Source organism: Lagopus muta, chromosome 6 (assembly GCF_023343835.1).
Source record: "Lagopus muta isolate bLagMut1 chromosome 6, bLagMut1 primary, whole genome shotgun sequence".
Classification (NCBI taxonomy): domain Eukaryota; kingdom Metazoa; phylum Chordata; class Aves; order Galliformes; family Phasianidae; genus Lagopus; species Lagopus muta.
The window spans coordinates 15,571,495-15,591,705 of NC_064438.1; the positions used below are offsets into that span (position 1 = coordinate 15,571,495).

General features: G+C 46.3%; 2 protein-coding genes across 7 annotated transcripts in view; one reads left to right on the forward strand and one right to left on the reverse strand.

The window, feature by feature from the left end:
* TSPAN4 (tetraspanin 4) overlaps positions 1-8,614 on the reverse strand; it is a 390,254-nt gene extending 381,640 nt beyond the window's left edge. For 2 of the 6 annotated variants that reach the window (XM_048948854.1, XM_048948853.1), the window contains exon 1: positions 8,396-8,614. The gene's annotated coding sequence lies outside the window, so the exon portion shown is untranslated. The other 4 variants (XM_048948863.1, XM_048948861.1, XM_048948859.1 and 1 more) reach the window with 2 other exon arrangements.
* A 169-nt stretch (positions 8,615-8,783) lies between these two features.
* On the forward strand, positions 8,784-10,428 carry POLR2L (RNA polymerase II, I and III subunit L). Its single transcript, XM_048948867.1, has 2 exons — positions 8,784-8,967; positions 10,105-10,428. Exons 1-2 carry the CDS (start codon positions 8,873-8,875, stop codon positions 10,211-10,213), a joined length of 204 nt encoding a protein of 67 aa, XP_048804824.1. The 5' UTR covers positions 8,784-8,872; the 3' UTR covers positions 10,214-10,428.
* The last annotated feature ends 9,783 nt before the right edge of the window (positions 10,429-20,211 follow it).

A 20,211-nucleotide genomic window follows, 5' to 3' on the forward strand; every position in this document is an offset into this window, starting at 1 on the left:
TAAAACAGCAGCAGCAGCACAGGAAGAGCCGCTGCAGCTCAGCCCAAACCCTCTACCACTGTGACTGAAGCTAGGAATGCTTGAAAGAGAGCATTTAACTAGCACTTCTTTACATAAGCAGGCAAATACCTTCACACAGCAGCCACAGTTATTCCCTGCTCCACATGCCTTTCCTCCCTCCACAAAGTGACTGTAAATGTGCTCGAGGGAGGCATAATTTCACCCACACGCTATTTTGTTCCAGATTCAAAAGCAGAACAGGATAGAAGAGAAAGCATGTTTGTTCAACGTACATTTGAAAGTGGGGATGCTCAATCTTCTTAAACTGACCCCACACACCGGGGAAATAGCTTAACAGAGAAGCAGAAAAATCCACCTTCTTTGCACCAATGCAAATACATTCAGATATACCTCTGACTCAGATGCAGACAAGTGCAATCCTTTGTGTAGCACTGCACACAGCCAGTGCTCAGCCACACCAAACCACTGCACAATTCAGTTATTACAGAGCCACGTGGAATCGCACAAGTTCATTGTCAGAGGTCTCTTTCAATACAAACAAACAAGAAAATAAGTTCTTTTTTTCACAGTATTTTCTTAATATTAAGCCTCTCATCTTCTTAATGAGAATAGCAAATGTCATAAATGAGGTGAAGAAGAGCAGCAGCTCCACAAGGTCATATTAGCAGCCTGCAGGACAAGGCTGGGCAGGAAGATGCTCTCAGGGAAGAGAACACACGCGTTCATTCACTCAGCCTAACGCTCACCAGGTCAGGGACACATAAGAATGAAAGATGTCTTTGTGTTCACATTTTTACATCTACTTTGGAGAGAGTAAATTTAAGGAATCAAAATAATTTGGGAGGGCATAGAGCAAAGGAGCACCTGTCCTCAAAATACTCAGAACATCCTAAAGGAGACGGGCAAACTGTTCTCCAGATAGCTTTACGGATTTGCTTCTTTTCAATCTGGAGAGAACAGAGAGATGCACACAAGTACAATTTTAGATTAGGCAGGGATTTGAAGGCAAACTGCAAACAAACCACAACCTTGATCTCAGCATTCCCTCACTTAGGCCAAAGATGAACACAAAGCCCCACCAAAAACATCAGTCCCTGAAGAGGGCTCAGACTGCCTATTGTTCTGAGAAGACTTATCAATCTCTACAGACAACCCTTTCTGATCAGGTCATATGATTGAAGGCTTTACTTCATTGCTCTCTCACACCACCAAAAGCACAGCGGCATATCAGATCAGACAAAGGGACTGCTGCCCTTCAGAACAGACCTCCTGGACATCCACATATGCAACTGAGCTGCACACGGAGGGAACGCAACAGTCACATGTCCCATGTGCTATTACATACTAGTTTTAAAGAGGCCACACGCCTTTCAGACTACCAAGACATTCAGAAATCAGGTTGGTCTTGCATCTAACGTGTACCGAAGTTTTGTGACTGTTTGTCACCCTGGTGTGTTGCAGTATACAAAAGTACTACGCACATGCTGAGAAGAGTTAGAGCTGCGAGATGGAAACAAGACAGAATGCAAAGCTCTATGAAAAGCTACCTGTGCACAGCTCAGTCCCAGCTCCAACATGCTGCCTGGGCAGCACACAGGCCTCAGGGCATCACTGCAGCAAGCTGAAGGCTTCCCTAATCCCTCTAGTCCTAAAGTAGCTACACCCTCCATTACCCAACTCTCTGCTACTCCAGTGATGCAGCATCTTGATTCAAGTGCTGCAGCTAGCTCTTCAGCGAAAAAAATCCACCTGCAAGCAAAACAGCTTCAAAATCTATATTCATAAAGAATTCTACTGCAATGCAAAGGCTTTTCCCCCTTCACTAACTAGAATATAACAGTCTTTGGCCTTTCATACTGAATACGCAGTAATTTCTTTCCTTCCTGCAGTGCAGTCACAGCGTATGCTTCTACCACATTACCTTATCTTGTCTCACCAAAAAAAATATATATATATATAAATATATATTACCCTAACAAAAAGAAATGCATAGCAAACTGTATTGCTTCTGCAAGATTTCATTTGAGAATCCGCAGTTAAAGTGCAGGACCCCTACGGTTCCCAGTTCTGCAGCACGATAGTTTCAGCATCCCTTGTGAGATGAAGCGTGTCACTTTAACGCATCCTTAAGTTGCCAGAATCACCAATCTGATCAGCTTCATCACCCTGAGGACACACAAACTGACATAGTTAATCTGATGAGAGAGACAAAAGCGGTGCTTTTTAATATTTTATGAAACAGTTGGCTGTTTTTAATTTTAAAAACAGCAGTTTAATAAACAAAGCAACAGAACATTCCCTGCGGATAGCATCATGATAGGTGTACAGCAGCCCGCTCACCTGAGTGCTAACCTTGTGGTCTCTGCACTGACCCCACCATCCTCCCCACATCCACACTGAAAGCCCTGCAGGCTGGAAGGATTTGGGCTCCATCAGTGGGAATTTTTGGAGAGGCTCTTTCACCACAACGCACTTCATAGTAGGGGCAACTTTGGAGCTGCTTCAGGGCAGCCAGCTCGCCTACAGCACCTGAACCCAGCCAAAGCAGGCTGAGGTGCCAAGCCTCAGCTCAGCGGTTTTAATGAGAGCTATCTTGCCTTCTATACTCAGTTCTGAAAAAAGACTACACTACAAACTTCCATAAAACACAAGCTTAAGGCAAGAGTGTAGCAGTAACACAGCAAGACAAGGTACTTGGAAAGACAGATCATTGCTCTGACTCATGGCCATCATTTACTCCCACTCCCACCAGGCTTGCAAGAGACTGGCTTGAAGACCAACGGAGGGGACAACCCAAGCAGCAAGATTATATACTAACATAAGCATACCCAAAAGACTACCCTCAGCAGAACCCGCTCTTCTATTCTTTGTTCCAACACAGACATCATCACTTTTGAGAGCCTCAGTGATTAGACCTCAAAAGTAAGTTAGAAACTTCCGCGGTCCTTTTCATTAGAGTTCAGGCAGCCACAGATGCCAGGGTAACCTACTAAAAAAGGACTTTTTGCTGCAGTCTCTTTAAATAAAGTGTTGATGGGAGAGAACGTGATTCTACACCTGAAGAAAGGACATCCCAGCCAAAGACAGGAAGGAAGTACATCAAAGAAAAGGACACCTGTGAGCTCCACAGGAACGTACATATTGCTTTCCCCATGCAAGAACAATACCCCAGAGCTCCTCCCTTCAAACATTAATGCTCGACACGCTCTGGCCTCACATCAGCTTCACAGTCCACCCTTTACTCTGGAAGAAAAGATTCTGCAGAAATGAAAAATATTATCCCAAGAAAGGGGATTATTTTGTCATCTGAGGACGCTTGCATGGAAGAGCAGAGCTGATGGGCAGCTCCTGTGATCTTTCTGATTAGAACGCTGCCTCAGGATATTACCTCCCCACAACAAGATGCAGTCAATTAGGCTGTGATAGATTCATCTAATAAAGGCATTTTCTTATAAAATATATCAATCCAAGCCTGGAAAGCGTTACACTTTGCCATGATGTGACCTTGCTGAGAACAAATGTGACAGATAAAACCAGCCCTAAACTAGTTTTGTTTGTTTGTTTTCAAGTCATCATTAAAACAAGAACCATCTTTGTGCAGTTCCTCAGCCAGAACACCTTAGCCCTCACTTTCAGACACAAGCAGGATTACTCTGGAAATGCAGATGCTCCAGCCATGCACATCCTCCATGGCTATTCACTGCCTCCAAGGTCCCAGTGCAAACAACACACCCGATATAGCACTAACACACACAAGCAGAAAAGAAGGCTCTAAAAATCTCAGAGAGCTACTAAGCACCACCACAGCTCACCACGTCCTCCCATTTGGTTAGCAGGAGCTATGAAGATCACTACAGATCACAAATCCACATGTGCTGTCAGAGTCCCAAGCACGAGGCACCATCCCAGCATCCTAACTCCTGTCCAGCGAAGCAGAACAATCTCTGTCCTACAAAACTAACAAGCTAAAGCCTCCACCCCCTTCTCAAGTAACAGGCAGCGAGCTTCATATCTAACACAAGGACACCTTAAATCGCTTATGGAAAAGCATTTGCATTTTTGGATGCATCTATGGGACTTCCTCATACACTTTATTTAGCAGAGACATCTGTTACTCAATATATACATTTCATACAAATCCCACCTTCCAAATCCTTTCCATCGGTTGTCACTAATGAAGCTTTGTGTGCAAAACCGAGTGCGTTCTGCCCCCATTAGGAAGCCAATTACAGCAGGAAAAACAGGCAATTAACAAGGTGTAAAATAAACATCCTGCCACCTGCCTTTTAATAGCAACCCTACTTCAAACAAGTCACGGGCTCAGCACAGCTTTCCGAGTTGGCAACTGATATTATATATGTATTTATGCACCAGCTGCTCTTCATTGCAACAAATATTACAGGCTTACCAGATAAGGTCAGCATGTTTAAAAATATATATATAGTAAGTATTAAACTGTTCTTTGAGTCCCCGAATGTTGCTTTTAATGAAATCAGCAGCATCAGGCTTGTCTGGTATTACTGCGAAGCCCAAGTCACATCCCCAGCTTAGAGATGCTTCTCTTCATTCCCTCTTAGCAGCTTCTGTATTTGTTTCAGTAAATCCAGGGCCCTGAGCAGCTTTTAAACACCATACGGGGCAACTAAACAACACAAAGCTCACCAGAGCCTGCAAGGCTTTTCTCCTTCCATCAGCCCTGCCTCTCCTGCTTGGTTCCTCCACCTCCCCATCAGCACTTATAGAGACATCCAACCAAGGCAGTGGCAAAAGGACAAAGGGTGCAGTGGGACACAAAGCCGCCTACTCAAAAATCCAGAGGAAAAACCAAGCTGGAGCTTGATTTGTCTTTGCTCCTTGGAGCTGGAAGCTTTAGCAGGAGAGAAGGGAAGTCCTTTCAAAGTCACAGTGGCTCACCCCAGAGGGAGCCACTTTTCTTTGTGCAACAGGATGAATGACAATTCTGGGTAGTGAACCAGGACTAGAGAAAGCTCAACAGTAAATCTGGATGTGATAGATTTGGAGCAGAGAACGTGCTTGAGAAAACACCAGCTAAGCCAAGGTTCACCCTGTCTTATAAATATCCCCTCTCCCCTTGGCTCTCTGCTGTTCAGTATTTAGCTGTTAAGTTTTCCACGTCACATTTCAGCTCCTGATTAAAGAATACCCGACTTATTCATTCAGGCAAGTTCTTCCTCTTTAGTTCACTGAGATCTGAGCTGCACAACACTGGATGTGATACCAACAACTTCTGCAGTCACACACGCAATGCTGGTCTAGGCAGACATGGAGGGAAAGCTGAACATTCCTTCTCTAAGTGACCTCAGGAAGAGACAGGAAACGCAGCTTTTAACTCCTACAAAGCCAACGGCAGCTACAGATATCCAGAAAGCTGCAAGTTAAGACCAACAGTATAAAAACACTGTCAGTGAAAGTTTCTTTTAAGTCTATGATTTAAGGAATTCCTTGTCCTGGAACACAATTACAGCTGGCAATTCAGACCTCTAAAGACTCAAGGCTTCAGTTCTGAGATCATGTATACGTATGCAGATCACGGGTGAAAAGCAGTGGAGGCTCCAGACCAGAGAGAACGCACACCTAAACCTGACCAAAAGCAACCCGCAAAACACAACAACAATCTCAGCTGCCAGCCAACAGTTTCTCACGATACCAACACAAATGTGGAGATCCCACGACTTCCACCTACAGCCCCAACCACAGCGGCAAGGTCAGGAAAGACACGATCTGCCAACATGAGCCGCAGGAAGTCATGCGGCCACTCGAACCATAGGAATATTTTAAGATGAGTTCAGTCACACAGGGCACTTGGCTGCTTTGATGGGGATTTTTTCTGTTGTTTGCTTTTTATAAACAAGCAGTAATATTTTCCTCTTACATTTTGCGGATGGGAGAAAAGGAAGAAGGATGCACTGCTTAGTCACAAGCTTAGATTTTCAGTACTCACTGCTAGGAGCACTGCAGAACAATTGTGCTCAGATGCGTTTTACATCTTGAAGCTCACCAAAGAAACAAAGGAAAGCTAATACTGGGCCTCAACCCAACATCGATGGTGGGACTGAACACTCGTGGCTTTCAAAGGTTTTCACATCACAGGAAGAAGGTCTGTACTGCATTAACCAAGAAGCAGGATATATTTGCACTGCCCCACAACAAAGCCTCACATGGCAAAAGCTGTTCCAGAAGCACATCAGAAAGCCAGCCTACACTTCTCCAAGTATTTCAACTCAATCAGTCGTAGAAAGCCTCTTCTGCTACAGTTGAGAAACGCCCCTATGGGCTCCCTGACTACTGAAAGCCCAAAGAAGCAGAGCTCTGAGGATTGCTGCTTGCTCTGAGCAGCGGGAGATCAAGAATGGAATGAGAACTTACAAACACTGTAAGAGAGACCTGTGCAGGATTTACCAACTGCTACAATTCCTTTCCTTCTTCAGAAGGAAACCTAAGCCTGCAATTCTTCCAGTTTATATCCCTCTTCAGAAGGATGCTTAGAGTCTTAACTTGACTAAGTACCCAATTGCAACAGCTGGCAGCAGTACCCAGCTCACCTGAAGAAAAAAAAAAGACTTGAAGGTAGCACAGCAATGATTGAAGCTCACTCCTGACAAAGGAGCAGAAACAAGCAACCTAGCCGGGGTGATCTACAGCCCCTAAAACACTGCTTGGGAGTAGTAACAGTCACATGCATACATCTCCCCTGCCCCCAGCAGACTTCTGTGGTTTGGCAAGCGGTCAGGTTGAGCAGAGCATACACAGAGTTGAGCAGAGAACTTCTCGGTGTGCAGTGATCTCGCCAGGTCACAGATCAAAAATATTTTCTACAACCAAACAAGATGCAGCCATAGAAGAGCTATTAGATTACTAAGATCATCACCAATCGAAGCAGGATGTCCAGAAAAGGCAAATTCAAACACTGTGAAAACAGCAGAGGAAAGTTTCCTTCAAGAGAGATGCAAAGTTGCTGTGAGAACTGGGTGGGAAAGTTAAAATCCACTTTCGTTTTTAAGAGCTAAACAAGAGCACTTCCTCCAGGCAGCTGTAAGAATCCAACCTACATCAATGATAACCCCTCTTTCTCCTCCCCGTCAGCAAACTTCTGTCTCCAAATACAAATGCCTTTCACGGCACAGTTCAACAAGAAAATTGCTTTGGAGCCCTGGTGCTGAAAACGCATCAAAGCACGGTCTCCAAATTCTCAACTTCCACAAAAAAAAAAATCAAAGCAGAAAAAGAAAAGACAGTTTGGCTCCCACTAGCCTGAAACAACAATAACGATATAATGATAACAATCTGCAGGAGGTTTCTCCACCCTCCAAGCCAAGCCATGTTGCTCTGTGCACAGCTGAGTGTAATTGCACCCGGGGCTGCAAAAATTGCTGTCTTTTCATTAGCAAACATTTGCAAAACCGCCTTCAAACAACCTTGCTGGTTAAAAGGAAACTATTTGCTCTTCTGCAGTTCAAGTTAGGTCTCCGCGGAGGGTCAGTAACCCAGCGGTTCGAAAAGGAGGCAGGAAAGGCGCATTAACATAAGCTGTGCATTAAGACACCATAATTTATACGCCTGACAGTAATGGCTCTGTGCTGCGCGCCGTACCAACTCGCAGACTCTCCGGCAGGAAAACGCAGCACTTTGGGTGCACTGCTGCTCTGCCCGAAGACAACCGGCACGCCGTGAGCAATAAGGACCGACGGCGCTCTGGGCGATGCTTCAACCCAGGCTCTCCGCAACGGCGGCGTGCCTCCCTGAACTTACAAGCATCGCAGCGCACAGCCAGGCACGCGTAGCGCTCAGACGAGAGGAACGCACGCAGTTTTAAGACGCATCGCTCGCTGCTACCCAACTTCCCTCGCCAGTAAAGCCGCCTCGGCCACGGCCGCGCTCGGGGAGCGGGGAAAGGCTCCGCTCCCTCGGGCTGCGCCGCGCCCCGAGCAAGAGAGCGCCTCAAGGACGGCGTGCGCCCCGCGGCTCCGCTGCTGTTTGCTTTCGCTGCGCGCGGCTCGCGGAGACCGAAGGACGCTGAACAGAGCAGCGCCGAGCCCCCCAGCCCCGGAGTTCGGGAACTCCAGACAAACCTGCCGCCGCTGCCGCCGCAGGACCACTAACACCAGCGGCGCCCCGCAGCCCCTCTTCCTCCAAAGGAGCGCAGACCGCCGCTGCCGCTCCGCGCCTTCCCCCGCCTGAGGGGAGCGAACAAACAGCCCGAAAAGCCGCGAGACGGACCGCGCCTCGCGCTACCGCTCCTCGCTCCGCCAAGAGAAGGGAGCGGGCCGCCCCGTCCCGCAGCGCTGCCGTCCCCCGCTGGCTGGAGCCGGGCTGCGGCCACCAGTTGCGCTTCCACCCCGCGCAGCTGCGGTACCTCGGGCAGGACGCGAGAAGAAGTGCCGTCACCGCTGCACGAGTCCGGTCGCAGAGCAACAAGTGAGCGCGCGGAAGGAAGGAAGGGAGGGAGGGATGGAAAGGAAGGAGGGAAGGGCACGGCGCCTCTTCGCCTCAGCCCGCCCCGCCGGCGCTGCCGGTGCAGCCGCTCTGCGCTCCGCCGCCCCGGCTGCCGCCACGCGCCGCGCACGCGAAACGCGATCACGAGCCCGCCCCGCTCGCGCACACTCTTGAGCCGCGCGGGGCGCCGTAGGGCGGCCGCTACCATCCGCCGCCCCGCGCGGGGAAAGGGGGAGCGCGAGCGCTCCTCCCCGCCCGCCCCGAGGAGTCCGCCCGGCGCGCGCCGCCCGTCTCCCCCCACCGCGCGCCGCCGCAATGGGAGCGGCCGGGCGGCGTCGCGGGGTGCGGAGGAGCCGGCGCGTGGGGCTGCGCTCGGCGAGCTGCGGGCCCGGCAAACATGATCATCCCGGTCAGGTGCTTCACGTGCGGCAAAATCGTCGGAAACAAGTGGGAAGCTTATCTGGGCCTCCTGCAGGCGGAGTATACGGAAGGGTGGGTGTTATTTCTGCGCCTTCTGCCGCTTCGGATGAGATTGTGCCGTTCCCGTACGTCCGGAGGCTGCCTGTCGTTCGTCGGTACTTCAGAGAAGCGTCTGCCAGGAGAACGACAGGCTTCTGGAAGTTGTGGATCGGTATCCATTGAGGATTCGTGATCTCGGTTGACTCACGAAGGGCTCGCTTTGCCATACACCTGTAGGGTGTCGTAGCCAGCTCAGGCCAGGATTTTAACAGCAGGGGAAATGACTTCAAGCTGTGTTCCTCTTACACCACCTGAATGCTCAGGATTGTAACCAGATCTGCTCTTTTCTCCACACTGGTCTTCCAAGAGGCACTTGTGGGAACAAAACTAAGTTACTGTAATTAAATGATTGGGCTTACAACTGCGCCATATTTCCAAGTTTCCTTCTATCTGTGAGGAGCAGAAATTTGTTTCCAAAGCCAAAATACTTTTGGATCTCACTTAACCCTGTAGTGCCATGATCTCGTGACTTTGAAAGGGTAGATAACAGCAGGACAAGGAGAAATGGTTTTAAGCTGAGGGAGGGAAGATTTAGGTTGGATGTCAGGAGTGGTGAGGTGCTGGAACAGGCTGCTCAGAGAGGCTGTGGATGCCCCGTCCCTGGAGGTGTTCAAGGCCAGGTTGGATGGGGCCCTGGGCAGCCTGGTCTGGTATTAAGTGGGGAGGTTGGTGGCCCTGCCTGTGGCAGGGGGTTGGGATTCGTGATCCTTGAGGTCCCTTCCTCAGGATCATGGACCCAGGCCATTCTGTGATTCTGTGAGTGGGCTGGTTCAGAAGACAGAGTGCTTCAGATCTGGTCTGTTATGGTTCCGTCTCCATGTGGGAATTCTCCAGACTTCTGAAAGTTCTGGTAGTTTAGTTGGCTAGATTCCATCTTTAGCAGAAGATCGTGTGCATCTGCTGGCCAGAGAACAAGCAAACACCATGCCTGCTGCAGTAAATGGAAGAGAACATTAACAGCACATGCTAAATGTCTTGATTTAAACTGCAAACAAGTTTTTCTTTATGACTAAGCTCAGAGTAATCAGTGTGTTGCTTAGGAACACTTACAAGTGGTTCTGACTCATTTTTTTTCTTTTTTTTTAATGTTGTTCTTGTTCTTATTAATAGAGATGCCCTGGATGCCCTTGGTTTGAAGAGATACTGCTGCCGCAGGATGCTCCTAGCCCACGTGGATCTGATTGAGAAGCTTCTGAATTATGCACCTCTGGAGAAATGAGAGTCTACCGCCCCAGCCACCACGTTCTTTCAAGGAAATAAATGAAGGATGAAGTCCACTTCAGAATTAGAGATTAAAAATGTAAACCCTTCTCTTTTAATTCACAGAGGTTATTTTTGGTTTCTTTTTGTGAACTTTTAGATGCTTCTGCCAGCAAAAATAAATGTGTGTTTTATGAAATATAATCATTTGTATACATAAAATGTTGAACTAGAGGAAGCCTCTGCCTGTAGCCTTCCTGTAGTTGCTGGATCAAGTTAAGCATATGCTTTCATCTCACCATTTCCTTGCACTGGTTGTTTTGAGGTTAGAAATACCATTAAATTAAAAATACAGTGCTTGATGCTAGGCAGTCAGGAGGGGTTAGAAACAGACCAAAGTTCTGTGTTCCAGCAACAGCACAGGGGATGTTTGTTTGATAAGAATAAGGCATTACTCTTAGTAGCTTGCAGAGCTAGGGAGCTCATTTTTTCACTGCAGCTGAAGTCAGCCTATAGTCTATACCCCAATTTTTAACAAAACACTGACAGTTGTATCACAGAAAACAGTAAATCAGGTGGAGCAGTGCTCTTCACTTAGGTAAAATATGGCTGAGCATTCCCACTGAAGGCAATGGATGTGAGAATTTACGCATGTTACTGTGAACAGGATCAAAGTCTTGCCAAACACCTGCACTGCTTTGTAGCTGGTATGCGTGCAAGCTTCCTGCTTGTCAGTCATTTCATTGGCTTCACGTAGGACTGTACATGCAGTGTGGAGCTGCCTGGCCCTGTGCTCTCCTAGTGGAAGGGGTCCTGCTGCAAGGCAGCCACTGACCCTGCCCTTTTCCTCAGCTTTTTATTGCACTGTCAGCCAAAGGCTGGACCACATCCTGTATTACTGCCTGACGTCTAGAAAAAGCATTATTCTCAGTAGTGTCTACAAACACATGAGCTTATCTTGCCACAAAGTGCAGGAGGCCACTTTTACATCTGTGCACATTCAGGATTCCATTTAAATGCAGTATCAGCCTGGATGCAAATACAGGACAAATCATAGTTACACAGCCTTGTAGAAAACCGGCTGAGAGAGATGATAATTCTTTAACTTGCAGCCTGCTGTTGTTTTGGTTCAGTTAAAATCTCAGTGGTCAAATTTAGGTGCTGGGTAAAAGGTGTCTGGATTGTTTTCTTTAGTTTGAGAACTATAAAGAAGCTGGTTCTAAAAACCCGCCTTTCCACTGATGCTATTTAGTATGCTTACTGGGTCAGACTTCTATGCACAAACCTTAAAAACAGACTGTCTCAAAAAGAACACTTACAGGACAGTTTGCCTTTGGCTATAGCTATTACCCCACCAATCTTTACACTTGAACTTACTTTTCAATTTATTACAATGGGATAGTGGGTAAGTTTTCTCATATTCAGCAGTTCTTCTGCAAAGACACTAAAACCACAAGCTTTAGCCTAATGCAAAGAGAATTTAACAATTCTAGTATTTGTTTCACTTTATTGGATAGCTTTTGTTCTGCGTGACTGCCATATTATCTAGCAAAATGCACTGACAAAAAAACAACCCACTTCTCTTTCAGGCTGTTTTTTAAAAGGGACTCTATGAAATATAAGATGACCTTTCCCAGCTGAACTCCTGTAGGACTTTTCCACCTTACAGTGGAGCGTTACATGGAGATACGTGTTAACTTGCTCACAGAAAGCTCCAAATGCCAGCATCAGCTTACCTGCATTTGTCCACAGAATGGTACTGAGACAGCACAGCAGCTCAGACTGCTGCCTTCAACTGAGGCAGCCGTGCATCAGTGCCAAAGGATGGGATTAGAAAGCCAACAGTACTTCGTTTCTCGCTCTAAAAACAATTTTCTAATCTCGTTTTCTGCTTCAGAATAACAAGATTCATCCCAAAGCAGATACCAGCACAAGATTAAGTTACTTGATAAGAAAAGCTGTGGCTCTTAAACGTTATAATGAAGAAGCAGTTTGCAAGAACAAAGCAGGCTTCATTCAGAGTTTCTAAGGAAAAAGCAGCTTGGTTGCTCTTACTACTGTTTCTCAGACAGTAGTGCTGGGATGCCAACAACACCCACTCTGATAGCACTGCACCAACCAGCTTTTACACAAGGAGCAGCAAATAAGAGCAAGTAGCAGGACTAAGTCAGAGCCAGCATTAGTATCTCTCCCAGCAGCAAACAACAACCTGTCTGCATTGCTCCTTTTCTAAGTGCAGCATTGGCCAAAAAGCCATTTCTGCAATGTGGCTGAGCAACTGCTTCATCATGTCTGCATTAAAGGTTTTCTCAGGAGTTTTGTCATTGAGTTGGTCGGGAGCAGAAGTAGATTTTTTTTTAATAATACTCCGTGATTTTTTCATTGGATTTCTATAAATCTCAGCTTTCACCTTTGCTGTTTAGTAACTAAGAAAGTAACTCCCTTTTCACTGTCACTTCTTCCATGCTTGTTTCTGTAGCTGTTAATAACAGAAGTGTATTGCATCTGCTTCCCAACCTGCCACAGCTCTGTGAGAAGAGCCATTAGAAATGCTCACAATGACACTTTTTAAAGCTAATGAAAAAGACACATGCACAGACACAAGAGAAAGAAAAAAAAAATCATCATCTTGGCTTCCTCTGAATCAGTCCAAAAAGGAGACCTTAGCAGAATGAAGAGCAGAAGGAAAAGAGAGAGAGAAAGCGTACCAAATGCACAGCAGCTACTCTGCAGTTGCTTGTTCGTTTTATATATGAAGCATTTCAGAAATTTCTCAACCTGGTTGTGAAAGACTGTTGTAGGGATCACGTTCACTTTGTATTGGCAAAGAAAGAAGCGCAGTCAGAAGGGAGGAACCACAACCACTGGGATATCTGCCTCTCTGGGGCACAGGAGAGGCTCAGGCACTTCTACATCACTGTCCTATAAAAACCAAAGTCGTGCCTGATTAGTACATGATATGGGATGGGGTCAAAGCACAGGTGAATCTCTTCATAGAGTCCAACTCCCTGTTTCTACCCAAAGTCTCAGCACTACGTTATCTGTGTGCTTGGAAAGCTTTACATTTCTATAAATGGCAGTTTAAAATAAAAAATAAATTAAAAGATAAACTTAATCATCATTATGGGCTAATCCAAAGGAAGGTCAGTACTTCACAACAAGTCTCAAGCTTTCTATTCCAAAAAGAGTGGAGGCCACTGCGGAGGGCCCAAGCCCAGGCGATATACTGAGAGAGGTATGCTGGGTTTTGTCCTTCTCATGCCCTTTCCCCAGTCCCAGTCCTGAATTGGATGCTGAAGCCTGAATTCTCATATATGCTTCTTCTATGTGAATAAAAATAAAAGATCTGAAAATCATCATTACAGTCAATGCACAGCCCTGTAGCTGTAAGTTTCCATAGAGATGCCTAACTTGCCATGTAGCTGCAAGTCTGTTTTATTGGTAACAAACTATGAGGATCTAAACCACAAGCTGCCTCTTTTCCAGCAAATAGTTCTACAAGAGAAAACAGTCTCCACAGAAAGGGAGAAGGAAACCACCACAGTTTATTTGCTTCCAAAAGAGCAGCCCAATTCTAAGCATTTTCTAACTTCAACACTGAACCTAGTAAGCAACTGGCTCTTGTAGTCAGCCTCTTCTCTGAGCACAATTTGAGCTTTAGTTAGGCAAGATTTTCTTACTCCTGCCACTGCTCTGATGAGACATCTCCAAAATAACACTGCTCCCACCTGGCTCCCACTGCCCAGATGATGAGCGCAGTTTTGATTTCCACTTCAACATATCAGCATCATTGCTTACATAGTGGGTTTGTTTTCAGCTTCAGTTCATATTCAGCTTCGCTCGCCAGCAAGAAGGCATTTTTAATTCTTCAACAGGAACAGCACAATGGAGAGATTTGGAAACCAAAGACTAAGGGCATGTTGGCTTTGCCGCGCTACGTGGTTTGATGTGTTGCCCACTGAAGTCTGTGGGAGCCTTTTCATTAATTTCAATGGGATTTCAAATGGTCTGATAGCATGTGGTGCCTTAAACCACCTAAAGTCCAGGATTAATTTGTTTTATTATGTTCTGCTAAGGAGAGCTGTTGGAGGTGCCCAAAACTTAGATATCTGCTCAAACAGCTTCCAGACCGTGCTGCAGACCTCAGCCTCGTGTGCCTCAAGCATATAAGACCATAGAAAAAATACAAAAGTTAACAAGTTATCCTTGGCTTCAGCAACTCTGGTCACCTGGGGAGAGCTGCAGGGCAATTGGTTGTGCTTCAGGCTAGTGCTGGGAAACAGTATGACATTTCCATGGGAGCAGCAAACCCTCATCTATTTCTCCTAACACTCTTCTGTAGAAATATAGCCAAGACATGCAGAGAGCAATGAGTATTCTAGCCTCACTCTTATTTCTACTCCACGTCTTTCAGACTATTGGTCACAAGTTTTGGTGACCTACATCTTGGTTTGACCTACAGGTCACATATAGCTGAGGACACAGAGCCCCTGAGTTTCCCCACATTTTCCTTCCCAGTATAACTGCTCTCCACAGGCTGTATCAAACATCATGTCTTGTAACAGCCAAGTTAGAAAATTCACGCAGAAAAGTCTTTCATTTATCCCTCCCAAATACGAAGCAAGTGTTTTATTAAAAAGGGCTCATAATTTTCTGCTTTCAGGAGCTGAATAAATAGCGATCAAAGAAAGGCATGGAGCAGCTGACTAAAAGCTAAAAGCACAAATACTTTGGGGAATGCAAGAAACTAGCAGTTAACAACAGACTTCAAAACAACAACCCCAGAGGCTGTGGTGAAGACTTTCCATAGGTACTAATGATTTTGAATTAACCCATGTCTCACCGCACAGGTTTGATCTTAGAGATAGGAAGAACAAATGCTCAATACCCACTCCAGAAATCAGACCTTCTCCTTTTAAAAGCACATGTAATTTGGCGCATTCAAAGCAATGAACTGCTTTAAAACACAGAACGAATCCGTGTCTTTGTGGACTGAGGTCAAGCAGCAGTACAGCTGTGCTCAGCACCCACCATCTGTAGCTGACCTTTCTCAAACTGCTGCCTCCCTTGGTTGACCACAGTGCTATCCACAAGCTTCAAATTACTTTGGAGATTAAGTGAAATGTCACCGTCCTTACCGACATCTCTCTGGGGACAATGGGAATCCCTTCTCCATGGTGTGCATCAGATCCATCCCATCCCACTGTCTTGCCTACCTGGGCTCATCACATCAGCAGACTCCCCTTTGCCCATCCCTGTGTAACATCACTGCTCATGTCCTTACAGTGTTTATTTAGAGACAAGCCTTAGGAAGAATATATACATCTGTGACTCAAGCCTGCCACTAGTATACAACTCGGTTTCCCTGCCTGAGATGATACCCATTCTGCCCTTCAGAATCAGCAGAAATGGGCAGGAATGAAATATATGGAACATAAATATATATATATATAATTATTTTTTTCCAAAGCTCTGCTTGTCTGTGGGCAGGTCAAAGACCAGCAGTATCAATGTCCCCAGTGATTCAGCAAGTACAAGAACGCAGCTAAACCCCAAAAGTCCAACTATCTCCAGCTATTTAGTCAAAGCTACCTCCAAATTCTTCCTCCCCCAGACCCTTTTTTGGCCTGTTTAACTAAACCTTCTTCCCTACGGCGCTGCGTGTGAAGGCGCACTCCTTCCTAGACAGCAGTGGGAGAGCAAAAGGAGAAAAAGTCCAGTTAATGGAAAAACACGATGAATGGTAATCAGAGCAGTGACAACCACGTGAAAGTATTGATCGGCCGCTACAGACCAGCTAACAGGGCTCTGCCCAACTGTTTATCAATACAATCGTGGTTTGTGATACAGCACAGCCCTCAAGCTTGCTGTTTACAAAGAAAGTGGAAGTTCAGAGCTTTTGTAATTGAATTTATAAACTTATACACAGCAATGGAATACCTAATGCCTGGGCTGCAAGTTTAAAAACAAAAGCAAGAAGATGAGTGCTGCACTCAGCTGTAGGCCTTTCCTAGTAACGAGCTGTGCAGCCAAAGCAATTACAAACTTTATTTTTTTAAAGGAGCAATAGCAGTTTGACCAGGAGGTCTTCCTCCAGGAACGATCTTGTAAATGAAAGCATTAAGCTTCTAACGGGTTGAGTGCTTCAGATCATTACAGAGATGGCCTCCAGCTCCACACTTCACTAGCTTGATTTTTTTGTTGTTAATTTCACTGACAAAAGCAGCTTGAAGGACCTCCCTGCTTTGGACCCACTCAGTGTTAAATGCAGCCTAGACAAGTGGCTGCCTTTCTCCATTGAACAGCATTTTTCAAAAGGAAAAAAAAAAAAAAAAAAAAAAAAAAAAAGTAATAATTAAATTCTGTTGATGAATAATTGCTTGTAATAAATAAAGAGAAACAAATGCCATTGGCCTCAACAGCTTCCATCACTGCTTCTGAACAAAGCGAATGCCATGTGCTGCAGGAGCTGGGAGCAGTGACACATGGATAAGTTCCCGTTTTGAATGCAGCTGGAATTATCCCTCAGCTCCCAGTGGCTGAGCAATGGCCAGCCAGGTCCAGGAGGCAAATTTGGGGTGCCAGAAGCAGAGCTGGAGCCTCCACCTGGAAGCCTGTACCTCCATCCAGGCCTCAGCTGAGGCAGATTTTCACAAGCAGAGCTCTTCCTTCTGTTGGAGGTTCTCATAAACAACCCTCACCCTCCCTCCCAACACACCACCCCCACGTTTTCTCAACTTGAAACATCTGAAATTTATTCTGAACCCTGACAGTAATAAGCTGAGCGTACCCAGACAGAGCTGCAGGCCTTCACTTCCAAGGGGAAGTCATATTGCATGCAAGGGTACAGCGAGATTGCAAACTTAAGCTGGTTATTTCTCACTTCCCTACTTTAAAAGCTACAATATTCAGGTAGCTTAAAGAAAAACAACCTTTGGATTTTGTCTGCTCATAAATCCATCACAACAGCCTGGGGGAAAACAGTAAATAAGATATTGGAAGAAGAGCACAAGAGGCCAAAAGAAGAGCATCTTCCTCTCAGGGTGTGCTGTTTGCAACCAAAGCCAGGTACCAGGCTGTGATATTAGTGTATGGTATTGATTTGCTCTTAATCCGGAGAAATGCCCCTGTAATGAACTCTGCTGTGCCCTTAATGATTTCATATCGAAGGATGTTAGGTGCCTTGCTCATAACAGAGTAACAGCAATTCCAAAAATAGCAAGCCTCATAATAAAATGTTATTGAGGAGCCTGAATTTCAATATAAAAGGGACTCTGCTGTACTCAAGGGCTTACTAGATACAAATGCATACTTTAAAAAGTTGTATTAAAGTCACGTTGAGGTAGAGGCAACATGAAATGATGCTTCAGGAAGCAGCTGAGCTCAAGGTCCCCTGCTCCACAGCCAGCCCTGCTGGTTGGGCACTGCCAACCCTATGGGCACCTCCAGGCCCTGCTGGCTCTCCTGCCACCTGAACACCACCTGTTTCTGCTTGACTGCTCCCACCCATCATTTTGGGCCACTGGAGCCCAGGGTACAGGAGCTGTGGAGTTATCACTTGAGGTGCTTCTCAGCACATCCCAGCCCTGACAGGAGAGGACATGGAGACAAGGCCTCTGTGTTCCCCCTCCATGGCTGCCCTCTGCCACCTGCACATTAGAGATGAAAGAAGCAGAAACAAAATGAGCTCTCATCAGAGTGAGAACAGCATCTGGGGTGCCTAAAGACACCTACAGCTCAGTCATCTCTCTGAGGTGGTTTTGGCAGATGTCTCTCCTGTTGCTCCCAGGTTCAGTCAGGTATCCTAGCCTTGGGCTGGAATAGGGCTTATTTTCTTCATAGTGGCTGGTGTGAACCATGTTTTGGACTTAGGATGAGAATCACGTTGATAACACTCTGATGTTTTGTTGAGCAATGCTTAAAGTTAAGGACTTCTCAGCTGCCTGGTGAGGAACTGGGGGTGCACAACACATTCATTTGGGTTTGATTAATGGACATAGCTTGCTTTTTTCACTTACCCTTTCTAAATCCATTTTCCTATCTACATTTTTGTCCAAATGCCATCTGAAAAGAAAGGTTTGCTCTTTTCTAGCTGTGCGATGAGACACAGCAAAGCTAGGCAGCTCCGACTCCTCTAAGCGCAGGCAGTGGCCCATTTCTCTTCATTCATCCTTATAGGTCACCATCAAATAGTCCCTGAAGCACTTCAACCTGTCCTGTTTCACACGTATCCTGTGTCCCCCTCAGCTCAAGCATGGATCCCCAGAATGCCAGGCCCTCCTGAGAGCCTGCTCTGGCCTTCAAATAACTCTCACCCACTGACTGGTTTCATTAAGAGCAATTAGGGATATCTCTGCCACTTGCACCAGGGCAAGGGGTGGGAGCAATTAGCTGCAGGAAACAGGAGGTTGAACATTTGCCTCCTGTGAATCCCACAAGGGAGATCAGAACTTGGCTCATAAGGTTATCTAGGAGCAGGGATGTAGGCTGGAAAAAGCCATTAGCTCAACTATCTCTAATAATTGCCTTAATTGCAGGCAGTTGAGGTGAGCTGAAGAGCCCAGAGCTCCTGGGTTGCACACTTGGCTGCTTCCAGGCTCCTTTCCTGAGAAAAGCAGCACAGTCCTGCTGGCAGAGTGACCCTATTCTGAGCCATCCCCGTCCCTGGGAAGATGACCAGCTAAACCCTAAACTCTCCTTTTCCTCCAGACCAGCTCCTGAACTCCCTTTCGTTGTTCCTGTGATTTCCCAGGAGCTCACTGGTGCTCTTGGACCCAGGGAGGGCTCTGAACCCTAAAGCAGTGAAACAACAGCAGCTTCTCCAGCGGTGCGTGGAGAGCAGAATTTATTTGTGCCCGTGTTCCAGAAACCTTAGCTGAAGTAGCAAGATTGACTTTATGTGAAGCTACAGCTTACGCAATGGAGCAAAACCAGAAGAAATTGCTGATGCTAAAGCAGAGGCAGCAGTTAGGCATGGATTTGAGTCTCCCATTGATAGCTTTAGGAGCGCAGCAGTTTTGCGGGGTAATATCTGCTTTGGAGCAAGATGTCTATTGCTGAACCAGGGCTGTGCAGCGTGGCACAGCTTGTACAGGCAGCAAAAAGAGGTTTGCAACATAAGGAGACAAGGAAGAGAAAATATGATCAACTCTGCATGTGCAAAGGGGAAAAACAAGAGGCACAGAGAGCCCACGTGCTTGGTCTGTCATTTCAACAGCCCCATTTGGTGCCAATAACTACAGCAAGTGAATGGTAAAATACAGTTCAATTTGTGTGGGTTTTTTTTTGTTTGTTTCATTGGGGTTTTTTTGGTTGAAAACTGTATTTCATACATAAGGAGCTTTGTGATTCTGTTTTTTAAGGCTCACTCCCTGCTCTGCATTGTTGAACATGGAGAGCGGGCCAAACCTCAGAAATGGGGTTTTATCAACAATTCTGTCACAGCTGCCAGATAGAGCCCAAACAGCTGAATCATTCATGAGCCCATCAGCAAAGGAAACAGCAGGTCAGCCCTGAATTGAATGCTATTAAAAACTTTTGTTAAAGTCCTGGAAGAGAGCAGTGGGAGAAGGTAAGAGAGGGAAAAGGAAATAAATTATAAATATTGATCACATTTGTGGATTGGGACAGACCTGCAAGGACAGAAAGCACAAAGAAGGATAAATTGAGAATTAGGCTGAGATGTCTCAAAGAGTTGGGTGTTTAAGTGGGACCAGATTTGATTTAGCTAAATATCAAATAATGCCTGGCAGCGCTCAGCAAGCAGAGGGACGATGTGGGGAGAGGAGCCAGCTGTGGGCACAAGGGACACAGAGGACACAGACACCTGGGGCTTACCTGGGGTTTGCTGCAGCCTTGCACAAGCCCTTGGAGAATCACTGCAGGGCCATGGAACACCCATCCTTCTGCCCACCCCTCAAGTGTCATTCACTTCTCCCAGCAGAGGCAGCCCCCAACCCTTAGCCCAGTGGCTGGTAATCATTTCTTACTGTAGAGCACTGCAGCCCCAGATGGGCA